Source organism: Schistocerca serialis, chromosome 1 (assembly GCF_023864345.2).
Source record: "Schistocerca serialis cubense isolate TAMUIC-IGC-003099 chromosome 1, iqSchSeri2.2, whole genome shotgun sequence".
Taxonomy (NCBI): domain Eukaryota; kingdom Metazoa; phylum Arthropoda; class Insecta; order Orthoptera; family Acrididae; genus Schistocerca; species Schistocerca serialis.
The window spans coordinates 740,313,488-740,332,732 of NC_064638.1; the positions used below are offsets into that span (position 1 = coordinate 740,313,488).

General features: G+C 37.7%; 1 protein-coding gene across 1 annotated transcript in view; it reads right to left on the bottom strand.

Moving 5' to 3' along the window:
* Positions 1 to 2,651: 2,651 nt before the first annotated feature.
* Positions 2,652 to 19,245, bottom strand: part of LOC126481844 (nonsense-mediated mRNA decay factor SMG9) — a 94,960-nt gene continuing 78,366 nt past the window's right edge. Inside the window, exons 8-9 of the mRNA XM_050105807.1 lie at positions 17,375 to 17,495; positions 2,652 to 3,021 (exon numbers count right to left, since the gene is read on the bottom strand). Of these exons, the coding sequence (XP_049961764.1) occupies positions 2,943 to 3,021; positions 17,375 to 17,495 (200 nt within the window). The 3' untranslated portion in view covers positions 2,652 to 2,942. The remainder of the gene's footprint in view (positions 3,022 to 17,374; positions 17,496 to 19,245) is intronic.

The following is a 19,245-nucleotide window of genomic DNA, read 5'->3' on the forward strand; positions in this document are numbered from 1 at the left end:
AACCAAAGTGAAACTTTTTCTACTAAATTTTTGAATTCATTGAGTTTGTGCAGCTTGAAATGTCACTGCACTGTCTTGAAGACTGGCTTGCTGGTCATTTCATTGAAGAATTTGAACTCACCAAATTTGTGCAAAGAATTAGACCCTGCAACAAAAATCTACAGAATAACATCGTTGAGCCCAATATAATGAACAGTAAAGAAAAAGAGAAGACAGTATTTATACTGTGAATACCTTTAACCTTTATTGACTTGCCCTTGAGTTTTAAATGACTGTAATTTCTAGTGAAGTTGGCCTACAGTATGACAATCAACAGACCACAGGGCTAAACATTCTGATATAGCGGCATCAACTTGAAGGCATCATGCTTTTCACATGGTCAAAATTATGTCAGGTGCTCATGAGTTGGATCTCCTGAAAATTTATTCATTTCCATTCCCAACAACAATGCTGTTATTGACTGTGCAGAATGCCGTGGCCTGTAGACACACATACTGTAGAGCACACGTGGGCAGAGCAGTAGTGATGGGTGTTATGGGCAGGCATTGTAGGGGAAATACCAAGTGCTGGAGGGGAAGCACTATTCTAAACTGAAGCCCGCACTCACATTTTTTGTAAAAATTGAGTGAGGACCCTTCACTCCCACACTTGCATGGTGACCACTTAAAAAAATCTACTGTCACCTCCCCTTTCATTAATATCTGAAAGGGTTCTACCGAAAATGTAGTGATTTTTTTGCCTGGCTTCTTAACCATTTGTAACTTTCAGAGAAGCATCAGGAATGGCGAATTTTGAGTAAAACTTACAAATTTCTCTGGTTGCCATGTTAAAATTTGCTTCTTTTGTGAAACACACCACAGGTTATACAGTCTCACCTCACTAACATGTTGAGCAGACACAATTGAGAGAGAATTCCGAAACAGTGATTTATTAAGTGAGGAGCTGAGGAAAAGTAGGGTCATTAGCTCGTGAAAAGCCATATCCTTGGTATAAAAGTAAATGTGTAATGTCTTCACTTATGTTTTTCCCAAACCCGGAGCATTTCTCGTTTCACCAGCTACTGACGGCCCTTAAAAATTACATTCTTTCATCAAAAAATTCTGTAGTTATTGGAATAACATGGTAATAATGAAGTTTTACATAATAATGATATGGTAAAATACTCTCCTCTTTGTATGCTATCATTTGCCAAAATCTAATTTTTATATCTGAAGCCGTTTATGAACTATGAGGAATGTTGTGGATTTTCACTCTGGCTTTATTGCTGACATGACGTGATGATAAATAGTTGTTCTACATGAAATCAATTTTCTCAAGATTGGCAAGACAGATAACTCTACAGTGGTCTAAAGAAAAATTCAATATGTTAGCTACATTTCATACACAACAACATATTATGTAACAAGCACCAAACACAAAATCATAGTGACCTCTATTTTTCACTGTACGCTTTTCCGAATATCACGTGGTGTCTTACTTCCTGTAAGAGGTTTCCACCCAGCATATGCATGAACTATGAAGAAGAGCAGATAGAAGAGGTTGACAGTCTTAAATTCCTGGGATTACAACTTGATAATAAATTCAGTTGGGAGGAGCACACCACAGAACTGCAGAAACGCCTTAACAAATCTGTATTTGCAATTCGAGTGTTAGCAGACATAGGCAACATAAAAATGAAAAAGCTTGCATACTTTGCCTACTTTCATTCTATAATGTCATATGGTATAATATTTTGGGGTAACTCTTCAAATCAAACAAAAGTTTTCAGAGTCCAAAAGCGTGTAATACGTATTATTTGTGGAGTAAATTCACGGACGTCCTGTAGAAACCTCTTCAAAGAACTGGGTATACTAACTACTGCCTCTCAGTATATTTACTCCTTGATTAAATTTGTCCTAAATAACATATCTCTTTTTCCAACAAACAGCTCAGTTCATACATACAATACCAGGAACAAAAATGATCTGCACAAGGACTTGAAAGCACTTACTTTAGATAAAAAAGGGGTCCACTACTCAGGAACACACATCTTCAATAATTTGCCAGCAAGCATAAAAAATTTAGTTACAAATAAAGATCAGTTTAAAAGGAGCCTGAAAGACTTACTAGTGGCCTACTCCTTCTACTCCATTGACGAATTTTTTAATAGAAACAAATGATGTATTGTATATATTCATACTATTAGTATTGTTATTTCAGCTTTAGAAAAAAAAAAGAAAAAAAAATTACATGTTCCACATCCACAAGGATCTCCTCAGCACAGATCCATGGAACGAAAAACTAATCTAATCTTCCATGTAAGTATCACAATAACTATGATAATTAACAAAATGATGGGCACATCATCATGAAACTGACATATAAAGCTATTGGTAAAGCAAAATTGATTTTTTTTTATCGAATAGTTGCTGTAAAATTGTTTGAGAAAAATTTCAGGGCATGTGCCTTGATTCTGTCATCACTGAATGGGCGAAAGTTGGAAAACACTTGTCAGCCTCCCCTTCTGAATAAATGAACGAACTTGGGCAGTGCTTTGGACAAAAATTGGTCACTGTGCATCCTGCACAGGCTATATAATACAGTGTAAAAGCAACTGTTGTAGCGAAAATGTGAAAGAGTAAATGTGATGAAACAAAAATAACTCTTTTATTTAATAACAACCAAAAATACTCTTCTTTAACAGTAACCCTTAACTCTACTCACACAAAACCAGGTACATGCTGCTCGTTAGGTTAATAATAGCTATTTACGTACTACAAAACTGAAAACAAATAGCATAAATAGTGTTGTCACACTGGTAAAAAATTATTTAATGATCTCTTAATATGACCTGCTGTTAACACAATTACAGCATGTAACATAAATCACATAAATTCTTCCTGAAATACAGATACTGCCAAGTATATACATGTCCAAACTTCAATAAAATTATATCAAGAATTTCATGGCAAGAGCCTGTAATATTCCAGAAAGAATGAATTCTTTTTTATTACATCCCACATCCTTGATGCATACTGGAACCTACAACAGAAAGAAAAGGAAAAATTCAGCTGTTGTATGACAGTTGCTTTTAAAGTAAGTTGCAACATAGATTTTTAACAAAATTTTGCAATGACACATCTAAACAAAGATGGCAAAAAATGTTTTGTGTGTTGAATATCTTACTGATAGCATCTCACTATGATAAAGCATGCAAGCAGTCATTGAGACACTGGACACGTATTCAGGAGGAGCAAAATTTAAACAACTGTCTATCAACACACGGTAAGTTTTCTGCAGTTTCTCCAAATTAAATCATATTGCAAGAGAACGTGTTATCCTTACTGATACTCTTTTAAAACATTTAAGTGTAAATCTGTTCTCTAAGAAAATTTTAGGATATTTGAGTACTTATTTACTTGAGACAAGGATCATACACATAGGATTCTGTAAATTTACAATTTTGGGTAAGGAGAAAGAAAGAATTTATACATATGCACACATACAAAACTGAGATCAAAAAGTCTTTACCCAGAAATGAGCAACTGGTACAGCATTTTCTTGTGCCTTGAACAACTTCTCCTCACTGCAAAAATAAAGCCAACATAAACACTGATGTTTCATTGTCTCTGCTTCTCCAAACTTCCACACAGTGGCTCTTGCAAGTGTCCTGTTTCACTGGGTTGTCCTTAGATTTGCCAGCAGCTTCTCATAACCTGTCCAGTGATCTCCGTGTGGTCCAGTGCAAGTTGCATCTAGCTGGGAATCATTCTGCTGGATTTACTACTGGTTGGAGATGACTTACTTTGGCTGCCAATAGTTTTTCTCTGAGTTTCTTGGATGATGTATTTAGTGCAGATACTGACTGTAAAAATCTCTTCTTAGACTTCAACCTAGGTCTTGATTGAGTATGTCCATGCAATGGTTGAAACTAACATTCTTTGACTTTTTTCCTTTTGGCATTTGGGGCTACGTCTCGGAGTATGTTAGGAGGAGCATTGCCTGCCATACTGTACAATTTGTCAACAAGAATTGGTTTCAAGCATCTAGTAATTAGCTTTGCAACTTCATTAAGAGCTATGTCTACTTCTTTCATGTAGGTGGATTAAAACCATAATGGGCAGGCAAATTCACCAGCCAAGAAGCAGTGCCACAGAGGAAATGCAGACTGTCTGGCATTGAACATCCCAATTACTACCAACAAGTTTCCAGACGAAGATGTTTCAGGCTGTCACCTTATGTTTGGTATTAAGATAGTACTGCCACTAAGTGCGTTATTTGTCTAAGTGCCTTCAGTTGGTTCTTATTATAGGAATCAAAAAAGATTTTCAGAGCTCTTTCCACCTCCTATTCTGCTTCTTCAAAATCATATGTCAATGCATATATGAAACTCTTGCATGTATTGGATCTTGGATGATCATCTGTGTAAATGCTTAAGACCATGACAGACAACAGAATTCCTTGTGGTACAATTTCTTTGGTTCCTCCAAGAGTAGTGTCTCAACACAGAACGTTCAATTGTGCAGTAAAGTACCATTTATTCTAGTGAAACTGTAGTTCTAGATCAGACTGTAGATCTTTGAGTAAGGGTGCAGTATTGTCGAAATACTGGACGACAGTGAATGCGTGCATGAAGTATGGATGGAGCACTGAAACACACACTGTTGGTGGATTCAGGAGGTGCTAAGATGCATGCTAGTGCAGTGAGAACTTATGTACATTTCCTGAAAATGTTAGTTTTGAACTTTTCGATGGATAGACAATTACATCAAAAACACTGAATTTTTCGGTAAAGTTTGTGTTAATTAAACACAGATTAACAAGCTGCAAACAAAATAACTTTAACCAGCAGTAGTTACACAGTGCATAGATTCATTAACCAGGCATTATTCTTACCACAACACACTGAAGAGCCAAAGAAACTGGTACACCTGGCTAATATCATGTAGGGCCCCCGCAAGTACACAGAAGTGCCGCAACACGACATGGTATGGACTCGACGAATGTCTGAAGTAGTGCTGGAGGGAACTGACACCATGAATCCTGCAGGGCTGTCCATAAATCTGTAAGAGTACAAGGAGGCGGAGATCTCTTCTGAATGGCACACTGCAAGGCATCCCAGATAGCTCAATAATGTTCATGTCTGAGGAGTTCAGTGGCCAGTGGAAGTGTTTAAACTCAGGGGAGTGTTCCTGGAGCCACTCTGTAGCAATTCTGGATGTGTGGGGTGACACATTGTCCTGCCGGAATTGCCCAAGTCTGTCAGAATGCACAATGGACATGAATGGATGCCGGTGACCAGACAGGATGCTTACTTACATGTCGCCTGTCAGAGTCATATCTAGACGTGTCAGGGGTCCCATGTGCTTCAACTGCACACACCCCACACCATTACAGAGCCTCTACCAACTAACAGCTTAAACAGTCCCCTGCTGATACACAAGGTCCATGGATCCATGAGGTTGTCTCCACTCCCGTACACATTTGTCTGCTTCATACGATTTGAATTGAGACTTGTCTGACCAGACAATATGTTTAGAGTCATCAACAGTTCAATGTCGGTGTTGACGAGCGCAGGCGAGGCATAAAGCTTTGTGTCATTCAGTCATCAAGGGCACATGAGTGGGCCTTCAGCTCCAAAAGCCCATACTGATGATGTTTCATTGGATGGCTCACAAATTGACACTTGTTGACTGATGGCCCAGCATTGAAATCTGCAGCAATTTGTGGAAGAGTTGCACTTCTGTCACACTGAATGATTCTCTTCAGTCGTCATTGGTCCCTTTCTTGCAGGATCTTTCTCCGGCCACAGTGATGTCAGAGATTTGATGTTTTACTGGATTCCTGATATTCACAGTACACTAATGAAATGGTCTAATGGTTGTATGGGAAAATCCTCACTTGATCACTACCTCGGAGATGCCGTGTCCCATCGCTCGTGCGCCAACTATGCACCATGCTCAAATTCACTTAAATCTTGATATCTTGCAATTGTAGCATCAGTAACTGATCTAACAATTGCACCAGACATTTGTTGTCTTATATAAGCATTCCTGACTGCAGCACCGTATTCTGCCTGTTTACATATCTCTGTATTTGAATACGCATACCTGTGCCAGTTTTTTGGTGATTCATTGTGTAACGTGGAGTCAGATTTTCTTTACAATGTCAAATTTCATGAGTTGTGAACATTAAAAGAACATCTACAGCTAATATTTTTGTATTTTTCAATTTATAATCTTGTAACTGTTTTACATGAGTAATTGTCAAATGCGATTGTTTTCAGTAGAGGGACTTCATATTTTGAACTAAAATAAAAACTAATATTAGAGGTACTTTGATTTATGAAGCTAATTTCTGTAGTGTACACCTATTAATTGTATTTAAGCTGAGCAACATTACACACAAAAGCAATAGAATCATACTACCTGTTGTTAATTAGAATTGGACATGAAGTGTCTTCTCCAAAGTTAGTTTTATGCACCTTAGAAAGAAACTTGCACACAAAAGCTAAAGAAAAACAACAATAAGAAGAAATTTTACCATAGGAGGAGAGAGCTTACAAAGTGACGCTAGGCTAGTTCCTTCAGCAGGATGTGGAAGGGTTATAAATGACAAGTCACAGGTAGAAAATGTATTTAATAATCATTTCTTGAACATAGTAGAAAGCATAGGGACCAACAGTTCAGGAGAAAGATCACAGCTATATATTAAAGAAGTAACCCTCAGAAAATTACATCATGCGTATGTACCACCAACTTCTACTTCTGAAATTAAGAGGGTCATACATTCTCTCAATAATAAAAGATCTTCTGGTTTTGGTGGTGTTTCCAATAGAGTACTAAAGATTTGTTCCCATATAATAAGTCTGGTATTGTCCGAAATATGTAATGCATCACTAACGCAAGGCATTTTTCCAGAGAGACTAAAATATGCCATTGTTAAACCCCTCTTTAAGAAAGGTGATAAGAGAGATGTCAGTAACAACTGACCTATTTCACTGCTGACATTTTCCCAAATTTTTGAGAAGGTGATGTATTCTAGAATAGTATCTTACCTTGGCAACAATAATATCCTCAGCAAATCACAGTTTGGGTTTCAGAAGGGTTGCTCTACTGATAATGCCATTTACATGTTCACACACCAGATATTACAAGCATTAAATAACAAAATAGCACTGGCAGGTATTTTCTGTGACCTATCCAAGGCATTTGATTGTGTGAAATGTAGTATAATCCTAGATAAATTGAAGTTTTATGGGATTGATGGTATAGCCAACCAAAGGATCATGCCATATCTAACCAAAAGAATGCAGAAAGTTATACTTAGTAGTAATTCAACCAACAGAATCCAGGGACATAATTCTGACTAGGGAGAAATCGCGTATGGGGTTCCCCGAGGCTCAATCTTAGGTCTACTACTGTTTCTCATACAGTATATGTAAATGATCTACCATCTAATGTACAACAAGCAGAATTAGTTCTTTTTGCAGATGACACCAGTATTGTAATCACTCCCAGTATATATATATGCAAATGGAAGAAATGGTGAACAAAGTTCTCAAAAGTATATTGACTGGTTTTCTGCCAATGATCTCACCCTGAATTTCACACAAAGACACATCATATTCAGTTCTGCACCTGTTGGGGTACTGAACCAGTGATAAGTGTAACACATGGTGATGAAATAATATCTAGGGTGGAAACTTCAAAGTCCTTAAATGTCCATATTGATGAGAATTTAAATTGGAGAAAACACCTTTTGGAACTCCTAAAACAACTTAGTTCAGCCACCTTTGCACTTAGAATCATAGCAAATTTTGGGGAGAGAGAAATCAGTTGCTTATCTTCACTCAGTAATGTCATATGGAATAATGTTCTGGGGTAACTCATCTTTAAGAAAGAAGGTCTTCATTGCCCAAAAACATACTGTGAGAACAATATGTTGTGTTCTCCTGCAATCATTTTGTACACATCAGTTTAAGGAGTTTAGCATTCTGACTACTGCTTCACAGTATATTTATTCCCTCATGAAGTTTGTTGTAAATAATCCACTACAGTTCAACAGGAACAATAAGGTACATAATTACAATACCATAAGAAAAAATGACATTCATTACTCAACATTAAGGTTGTCTTTAGCACAGAAAGTGGTGCACAACACTGCAACAAAAATTTTTGACCCCTTACCAAGTGATATAAAATGTCTAACAGACAACAACATAAAATTTGAAAATAAATTGAAACAGTTTCTCCTTGACAACTCCTTCTATTCTGCAGAAAAATTTCTGTTTTGTAATGTGTAAAAGTAATGGATAGGAACTGCTAACTCAATCTGTATATCCTGTTTTCATTTGGGGGATTTGGGGGAGGGGGGCGGGGGGGGGGGGGGGGGAGATAATTATACGGTGATGTTCAGAGCACAAATAGATGTACAAATTAATTTGCAATATGAATGTAAAATGACTTGTTCCACATCATGATGATTTATTGTGCAAAATGATCAATGGAACATGACAGTAACTAACTAATTAGTCCTTACATGGCCATGCAAATGACCTGGGGCCTATAAGGTGCTGAAGTTTGACCAATTACCACTACCAGATAATGGACAGTGCAGACATGCCTGGGTTTGCAAAGGGCATGAAGTGTGACATCACTGGTTTTATGAAACTTTACAATTCCTTGACTCTGAACAAGAGCAAATGACATCAGACTTGATGCCCACAAAACTGGGCATGCATGAATTAAATTGCACATGGAACAAAGAAACATTATGAACCACTGACAAAACAGTGAATGTCAGTAGCACCACGTTCAACATTTGAGAGGGGAGACCTCTTGGTACTAAGCAGTTCTCTGAGTGAGTTGTGGTTTGGTAATTATTGGCATCAGAAGGCATTAATAAAAAATCAAATTCAGCATAACCACTCCCACATAATGCAAATTTTATAAACAAAGTATCATCTGATGGCACCAGAGTAGTGTTACCAAATGACAGTTTCAAACACTGTCCCATAACTAATTAGCTAGTTACAACTTCCATATGGACTAACCATCAAAGATTGTACCGTGTGAAAGATATTACTATTTCACATCATTTAATAATAGGCATCACTGAGTAACAATTGTTTGGTTAGGAGTAAATCAAATTTTGATTAATGAACCAATTAATTACCAGTTGTATACCAAACCCTATACCCAATCAAAAGTCCAAGAACACAATGTAAAAGCTGGCGAGAAAACAGTCAAAATTCAGCCATAACACTTTTTGTAGCTATGAGATTTATATTAATTTTATTCAATACTAACCTTTTCCTTACGGCTTAACTTGCTTTGTGTCTGACACATGTATTGCATACTTCTCCTTCACCCCCTCTATGTCCACCTCTTCCTGTCCTTGTCTTTTTTACAGCTTAAATGTATGTTTGTACGGGCCCAAAGTTGTTCAAAAATATGAAACCGTAGGATATAACAGAGTGGAAGAAGGAAAGCAGAGAATCTTTACTGTTCAGGAGTAACAGCATTGGAAGTTACTATTGTATTAAACACAACATCACACATGGAACAGTATCCTGAATTTGATATGCCCAAGAAAGCTTTTTTATCTACCTAAGAATTAAAGAGCAATTATACAATTTTTACGTGATTCTATAGAAAAAGTAAAGCTATCATCAACACAAGGATTGCACACAAATTTTCCCGGTTCACTTGCCGCATGAGAATCAGACATAATTCCAAGCTTTCAATGACATCCCCCATCATCTTCATCGGGGACTAAAACTGATGGTGGATATCAGCAAAAGCTTGTAATTTTATCTGAATTTGATATGGCAAGTGAATCAGGAAATTTTTATGCAAGGACTCCATCACAAAAAGCTTTCTGGCAACACGTACATCAGACTGAACACCACAGCGCATGATCCTACTGGAGGCAGTATGCTGTCATCTTCCTCCCCTTATCGTGCTAGTTATGTGGGGTTGAACATGGACTCAGTAGCACAACTTAGCATTTTTCGAGTTACCAACTACTGTTAGAAGTGATAAGTGACTGATAGGAAACCTAAGAATGACTGGGGAAGTAATTTTTATGTGCATTAGAAACTGCATGCATTATGGTTTGCTACAGTCAAGCAACAATCTGTTTTCAGTAAGGCACAGGATATTACTCATTGAGGAATTTGCTCTACTGTTTACAAATTTGGGTCATCAGCAAATGCATTTTGAGAATCAGCTGGGCTTTTTTGTCGTAGCCCACAAACACCAGAACCCCACAGATTTTCAGTCAGATTCAAAATTGTGTCTTGCATGTAGGCACAGTGGGATAAGCTTCTGCTTCTCATTTTATAGAAATATGTAGATTCATTAGTGACCTATTTCTCAAGCTGTATAATACTCTGACATAACACGGCCCACACTATCAAAGGGTTCTGTCAATCCAAAGAATATATTTATTGTTCTCTACAAGTTATAGTTTAGCTTTTGAAGAGCCTCACATGCCAAAGAATAAACTTCACTTCCAGATGCTCCTTCCCTAATATCAAACTGTGAGTCTACATGGGAGAGTAGTAACACATTGCAGTGTGCCTACATAAACCTTTGAAAACACAGATTGCAAGGAAAAATGTTTGTAATTGTTTCCACTATCTCTTTCTCTCTTTTTGTAAAGTGGTGCCTGTAATACAAATAACTCAGGTGCAGAGTAAAGCATCAGTATATGGTTTAATGATCTTCAGTAACCTGTGTGATAGTCCATCATACCCATGTGAGTCTACTCTTTAATTACTTAGTATTTAATCCAGACTACTACTCACCTGTTTACTGTCATGCAACAACAGCTTGTAAATGTTCAGAATACTTGGCTGCACCAATACATGGAACATGCAAACTGGCAGTGTACTAAGATTACTGAACTGTGTAATTGCATTTCACCCTAGATAACGGTGGTACAGAGTGCCTTTTTATAATTTTCTTACTAACACTACCATAGTTTTGATGATGGCCTTGTAAGCTGAAAGATGGATTAACTAAATAAATTAATCCTGTAGAATACAGATAATATCATGCTTTTCATTTACAGAAATGAAGAGACAGGCACTGTGGACAACTTTCAGTACTCAGGTACGATCCTCTCTTCATATATCATCATATGCCAAGATATAGACGAAAGAATACAAAAAGCTTCCAAATTATGTTATGTATTAGGCCAGGTGAAATGAAGTCCCTCCATTCTTACATACAAATAAAGATTAAATACATCATAGAACAGATAGGACTGGAACGAAAACCTGCAGAAGATCCTTCAAGCTAAATTATTATAGTAGTATGTTCACATGAAGAGAATGGCTCCCCATACAACACTAACGCACACTTTCAATAAAATATTTTTAAAAAGAGATCTAGACAAAGACCCCATAAGGGCTAGATGAAGAAGACTGGCAAGGAAGTCAAAACTAAATATGGCAAAGGGCCTCAAACACATGATAAAGAACCACACTCCTGTTAAGGACTGATTACTGTGTCACCTATCTTGATCTGTGTGTAAATTAGGACTTTCTGCCAGAATAATTTCAGGCTTATCAGCAGCATTTTATCATTATCTTCATCAAGTATTAGTCTTGTTAAGTCAAAATTGGTCTCTATATCTTTTCTGTAGTCTTCCTCTACTAATATTTCCAAGGGCTTTGTATTTACAATCATACAGTATTTTTCTATGTATATTATTGGTTATCCTTTTAAGATAATTTAACAATTTTATCTGAACATACTTCAGTTTATTCTAATATGCTCTTTACATCTAACGAGAATTTTATATCTGCATTTCAGATGCAATTGCCTCTTTTTTTATCCCAAAGTGGAGTATAGAAAGTAGGTTTCCGATGGATGAAGTCTTCATTATTGTTTTTCTGTCAGGTTCGAATACCCTGCTATTTAAAGTATTGTAGAGACTACCATGGTTCAATAAAATTTTATCACTGACTCAACAATATAGCTTGATTAAAATTACTTGATAGTTGACATCTGTCACTTGATGCAACAGTGTTGCCACATCGGCTGCTGGCTACTGCTCAGAAACATGGCAGGTCACTTCACAAATGCTGTTAATCTGTAACACAGAGCAACGTTGGAAGCAGCCACCATGAGGTAATACAGAAACGAGAGATGCTTTGATGAAAGCAGATTTTATGTGGCCAATGACTAAACTGCGGCAAACAAAGCATATTGTAGCCCTGAATTTAAACTCATTTCCTAACCTAACCACAACCTCATGATTTGCAATGTACGAGGGCAGTTCAATAAGTAATGCAACACATTTTTTTTTTTTCGGCCAATTTTGGTTGAAAAAACCGGAAATTTCTTGTAGAATATTTTCGTCTCGTATAGTTTCATTGACTTCCGACAGGTGGCAGCGCTGTACGGAGCTGTTAAAATGGCGTCTGTAACGGATGTGCGTTGCAAACAACAGGCAGTGATCGAGTTTCTTTTGGCGGAAAACCAGGGCATCTCAGATATTCATAGGCGCTTGCAGAATGTCTACGGTGATCTGGCAGTGGACAAAAGCACGGTGAGTCGTTGGGGAAAGCGTGTGTCATCATCGCCTCAAGGTCAAGCAAGACTGTCTGATCTCCCGTGTGTGGGCCGGCCGTGCACAGCTGTGACTCCTGCAATGGTGGAGCGTGCGAACACACTCGTTCGAGATGATCGACGGATCACCATCAAACAACTCAGTGCTCAACTTGACATCTCTGTTGGTAGTGCTGTCACAATTGTTCACCAGTTGGGATATTCAAAGGTTTGTTCCTGCTGGGTCCCTCGTTGTCTAACCGAACACCATAAAGAGCAAAGGAGAACCATCTGTGCGGAATTGCTTGCTCGTCATGTGGCTGAGGGTGACAATTTCTTGTCAAAGATTGTTACAGGTGATGAAACATGGGTTCATCACTTCGAACCTGAAACAAAACGGCAATCAATGGAGTGGCGCCACACCCACTCCCCTACCAAGAAAAAGTTTAAAGCCATACCCTCAGCCGGTAAAGTCATGGTTACAGTCTTCTGGGACGCTGAAGGGGTTATTCTGTTCGATGTCCTTCCCCATGGTCAAACGATCAACTCTGAAGTGTATTGTGCTACTCTTCAGAAACTGAAGAAACGACTTCAGCGTGTTCGTAGGCACAAAAATCTGAACGAACTTCTCCTTCTTCATGACAACGCAAGACCTCACACAAGTCTTTGCACCCGAGAGGAGCTCACAAAACTTCAGTGGACTGTTCTTCCTCATGCACCCTACAGCCCCGATCTCGCACCGTCGGATTTCCATATGTTTGGCCCAATGAAGGACGCAATCCGTGGGAGGCACTACATGGATGATGAAGAAGTTATTGATGCAGTACGACATTGGCTCCGACATCGACCAGTGGAATGGTACCGTGCAGGCATACAGGCCCTCATTTCAAGGTGGCGTAAGGCCGTAGCATTGAATGGAGATTACGTTGAAAAATAGTGTTGTGTAGCTAAAAGATTGGGGAATAACCTGGTGTATTTCAATGCTGAATAAAACAACCCCTGTTTCAGAAAAAAAATGTGTTGCATTACTTATTGAACTGCCCTCGTATCTGAGAAAACAGTGGTTAACAATCTGTGGCAGAACTAAAATCATGATCTCTTTGTTCACAGTGATTAAAGCTAACCTCTACAAGCAAACTCAAGACAGAAAAATTCCAGTTTTAGCACTGAAAAAGAAACTGTAATTTCTCATTATCATTCATTGGCTACCTGAAACTATCCTTACACTGGCTAAATGAACTCTTGCTTTACCAGATGATGAGCAGTTCTGTTTGGTACTTGGTTGTAGATTGTACACGATACTGGCAGATTCCAAACAAAACAATAACGATAGGAAGACAAAATGATGGTAAACAGAAAATTAGCATAATCAAAATGGTACAGCGAAGCAGTAGAAATTAAAAACTTATATTCAAATGGATTAACTGAATAACATAATAATGAAAGCCTTTTGATTAGATTCAGAAATAAAAAAATTTCACTAGCTTTCACAAGTTTCAAACCTACGACCTTGTGCACGACAAGTTCATACGTTAAACATTATGTTACAATACTACCATGCACATTTATGACACATATTATGGTAGCAATGATGAATCGTAGCCTTCAAAAATTTGCCTTGACATAATGTTGCGTGAAACTTCTCTAATGTAAGCCAATCTCTGTGATTACAATAACTGTATATGTGATGCTGAATTGTGTCTTGTGCGAAAGGATCCAGTAGGATTTGGTTAGTTCTGTGTGTGAAATATGTTAGGACTGTTGATATTTTTATAAACATTGGGAATACAATATATCAGTACCGTATTTACTCGAATCTAAGCCTCACTCGAATCTAAGCCGCACCTGAAAAATGAGACTCGAAATAAAGGAAAAAAAAAAATTCCCGAATCTAAGCCGCACCTGAAATTTGAGACTCGAAATTCAAGGGGAGAGAAAAGTTTTAGGCCGCACCTCCAAATCGAAACAAAGTTGGTCCATTGTAATATGAGACACAATTTAGGTCGAATGAATGACGATACAGCTACAGTAGTTTGGTTCGAGTCATAAGCTTAGCAGTTAAGCTTTACCAGGTAGCCATTGCAATGCGTCAGGCGTTCCGTCAGTATTTATACGGGTACCCTTCCTTTTTCACGTGCTTCGTCTCATTTGAATTGATTGCTTATTTTGCTTTGATCTGATAAGTGCCATTTTCTTTGTTATAGGTGTTTACGCCACTTTAAGCTGAAAATGCATTACTGTACTGTGTCATGCACTGTTTGTCGCATTCTGATAGTGCGTGTTTACGGCCTGTCGCCGCTCGCGGCACGGCTTGCTTTTGTGCGCGCTATCGCCGCTTACAATTAAGAACAAAAAGAGAGGAATCGTCTCATTAGCGAAACAATGGCAAGAGACTGCAATTTGTTGTTACTTACACTGCTGCTTTCTTTGATAATGATCAACAAGAACCAAATAATAGACTGCGTATGATAGAACATGTTCTGAACGAGAGTTAGGCGAAAATTTTTCTCCGTTTGAAAATCTTTGCGGCCGCTTCTTTAGTACATCAAATTCTGCACAGAAATTAGTCATCTTAGATTTAAAAATCTAGTCAGGTGCCGTGCTTCATTTCTGACTGTATCACTATTAGGCATAAAAATAATACGAATATAAACATGACACGATACGTATATTCTTCCGCGTTTGCTGTTGTCTCGCTCTAGTTTCGCAGTTTATTAGGCAGACAGGATTTAAATGAGATAGTAGCAAACACGAAAGAATACATGGCAAGATGTTTATATTCGTATTATTCTTATGGTGAAGAGAATAGTGCATGTGATTCACATTTCATCAGTTCCTATTAACAACCATCTCTTCTCACAGGTAGGAAAAAATTCAGAACGTAGAGTTGGCCATATTGACAAACATCCCAAACAGTCTTGCCAGTCGTATTTTCGTAGTACATTGAAATTCTGCTACATTTGAAGATGAACAATACGGAATTTGTATTTACTTCGTTGGATAATGTATGAAAATGGTCGAAACTCGGGACGGAGAAAAAAAGCTCGTCTTCCACCTTTTTTAAAAATTTATTTATTGACGCAGAGGTTTTGGCGCCAGTATTTATCTTTGTGTCTACAAAGCATGCTACATATGTTCGACGGCAGAAGTTAGTTGTGGCGGCACCTACTAACACTTTTCAGAACTTCCGCTTGCTTTGCATTCGATTCTAAGCCGCAGGCAGTTTTTTGGATTACAAAAACAGGAAAAAAAAGTGCGGCTTAGATTCGAGTAAATACGGTATTTAAAAAAAATTGTAATCAGCCCACGATATAAATTAAAAAAATCATCGATATGTCGATGGAAAAAATATCAACGTACCAGCCAAAAAAACCTTGGTTGCACAGTGTACATATACTGCCAGTTTTAGAGTTGTATATTTAAGTCTGCTTCTCCCTCCTAGAGCAAGAACTGAAAGGAAAACGATGCATGTTCATAACTGACAATAATTACTATGCTATCAATGGTCTCGACTTTCCTGTTTTATCATTTCTGCAAACGCCACCAAACTAGCAGTTGTGTCAGAACTGCATGCTGAAGTTAAATCTTGCAGTTTCTGTTGGTGGCACTCAGTGTCGATAATGTCAGCATTTCCCCTTACATGTCTCTGCCCACCGCAAAGACCAATCTTGTCAATTAGATTTTTGTTCATCAGTTTCAGCACCTGTTTTTGCAGAATGCTGATGTGAAGAAATACCACAGCAGTTGCATTAAAAAACATGCACTAATCGCTATGCTACAACCCTACCATACTTCATACTAGTTGTGTTAAAAAAAAATTTTAAAGTAATTGGTGTGCTATTTCTTCACATCGGAAATTTTGTTATTCCATTCACACTGCCAAACCACAGTTCAACTGGACTACTTCTCTGTGCCATCTATACTTGATTCACACAGTCAAAGAGGGAGACTGGATCTAATGGAAACTCAAAAAGTAATAAGACTCTCTCATATACTGAAAGTAAAACTATGTTCTACTAAAATTTCAAAAGAACAATTTCAAATGTTCACTGAAAATTGTGGAAAAAAAAAAAAATATAAAATAAAAATATAGGCACTCAATGTTGCTCTTTCGATATTGATGTGTGTGTGTGTGTGTGTGTGTGTGTGTGTGTGTGTGTGTGTGGGTTTTTTTTTTATTTTTATTTTTTATTTTTTTATCAAATACGGTGAAATACAAAATTCAAGGGCCAGATCCATGATTTGGAATCCAAACACAACAAGAGCGAAAGCCAGATAAGGTGATCAGACCAAGTGTTGAGACAGTTTGGCCGTGACATTGAGCATTCTGATTGGAGGAAACCCGCTCCAACCCATGAAGTGTCGACTATCAAGTGATTTTAATCAGATTATCTCATCATCATCAGAAATTATTTTAACTGCACTGTGTAAACAAGGGAAAAATTTAATTATGGTGCCAATGTCACTGGAACTGTCTAAATCAGTGTCATTTTACCTAGAATTATTTATTTTGTAAGCAATCATATGGTACATGTTGTCTTTTGGGTTGATGTAACATTAAGGTTCATTCTACAAAATAAGACCAATAAGAGTCTTTTTTGTGCTGGCACAATGATCTTATTCAAGCACAGATTCACACTGTAGCTGCAGCTATTTAAGGTTCTTCATTTGATCATGTGAAAATGCGAAACAAAAAGAAATGTGCCACTTAATCCATAAGCAGTGTATGGAATATCTACGAAACAATATCCGAGTGATGCTCTGGATGTTACAAATCCTACCCTTCACCTATATCCAGTTTATCAATAGATTTATTTTTTCTTAAATCTTACCAGTTTTTTTCAGTCAGCGGTGAGTGGGTAAGTGCATTGCGCTCCACGCTCAGTAGTTGACTACGTAGATTATCAATCAATGTAGTAAGGCCAGGGTGTCCATGATACAGCAAACTTGATTCTGTAGAATTATGCAAAATCAGTTACCAATTATCAAAATAGTTCAATGTGTCCTCATATAAACAATACAGGCTCATCATTCTACCTAATTCTCACAGTTGAACATACCATACAAAACAAAGGTGAAAAATGAATTTCATTTAACTTTTTGTGAACGAAGTTAATTAAAATCAATGACAAAGTTTTTTATATTGAGTAGATTCTGAACTGTGTAAGGTTTTAGTGAACAGAAGTGAATTTCAGATAACCTGAAGACACATTATCTCATTTGTTATATCAAAAGGTAGTAATAGATGCATCATGGGTGATTTACGTAGGAAATAGTGATGAGAAAAATTTACTAAAATCAGATAGTTATTATAATTTAAAATTAGCCTTTAATTAATTAAAAACATTCATTTGATTCTATTTTCAGTCTAAGTCTTCAAAAAGTTTGTGAAGCATTACTCTTTTTAGCACTTTGCATCTAGTATTTTCTATTACTTTTACTATCTTTAGTCTACCCACTTCTGCTACTTTCTAAAGTTCTCCGTCTCCAGAACTCTGTGACTTATGTGTTTTCTAATGGAGCTGTCTCTACTCACTCTCAACTTTCAAAAGACTGTAAATAGTAATATGCAAGTTAGTCCTCATCCCCCCCCATCCCCATTCCTCTTTTTCAGAAAATTATTTATGTATATTAGTGGAAAATGAGAAATGAATACCCTGAAGCGGCAGCTCCACACAAGCAAACTCTTATTCATACATTATACACATAGTACATCATAATCACACTTTTGGCAGATTGCCTATGACCACAATTTCAATCTAAAAAATGCAGTCCAGTAACTGGTCTCAGAAGATAGGTCCTAAATTATTACGTCCAGAGTATTTCAGTGTAACTATCCAGCATCAATGGAATGGAAAACATCCCAGTGACATCTATGTGGCAATGTAATTCTGATCAGGCTTAGTCTCTGCAACTCAATCTTCCATAGAGCAAGTGGAATGGTTGAGAGTCCACAAAACTTGCCATGACCTTTTACTGCTCTCCTCGGTGCAATGAGCTTTGACTCTTGTTAATCAAAAGCCTGCGAGGTTTTCTGCCATTGGGCAGCAGAGCTGCATGTTTGACCTGGATTGCTGTGAGGCACTCATCGGTCCACCGTGGTACAGGTTGCCTCCTAAGGTGAGCTGAGAACTCAGTAATTTTCCACTGAGCCAAGTCTGCAAGGGCCAGGGAACAGAAGAAGAGCTCTACGGCTGAAGGTGACCCAGTAGCAATTTTGAAATGAGTAGGATTCCCTGTGTTGAGGATGCACAGATCCTGAGGCACCATGAAGCACTCTAAAACTTGACTCCTGGCACAAGTAAAGTGTGAGCCCTATAACACATTACAAGCACTGGAGTCTTCCAGTTGGAGAAAAGGGCAGGGGAGTTGCTCTATAAGTCTCAGAATATGTAACTATCTGTAGTGGTAAACAGAGAGCAGATTGTAATCCATTGACCCACATGAACTCCAATGCAGGTCAGTAACCAGGGATGTATGTTTCCTGTAAACCTACATGACAGATGACGTTCCTGAGCTAAGAGTTTCAGTTCCTCCACATTTATTGGCATGTGTGTATTATGGGGGGGGGGGTTACTTTACCTTGTCTCTCCTGTGGGATGAGGAGTCTCATAAGTTGTCAACTCTGTTCCCCTATTTTTGTCGAATTTCGAAGATATTCATAAGTAAATAAATACAAAAATTCTTTGGTCAAATATTTGTT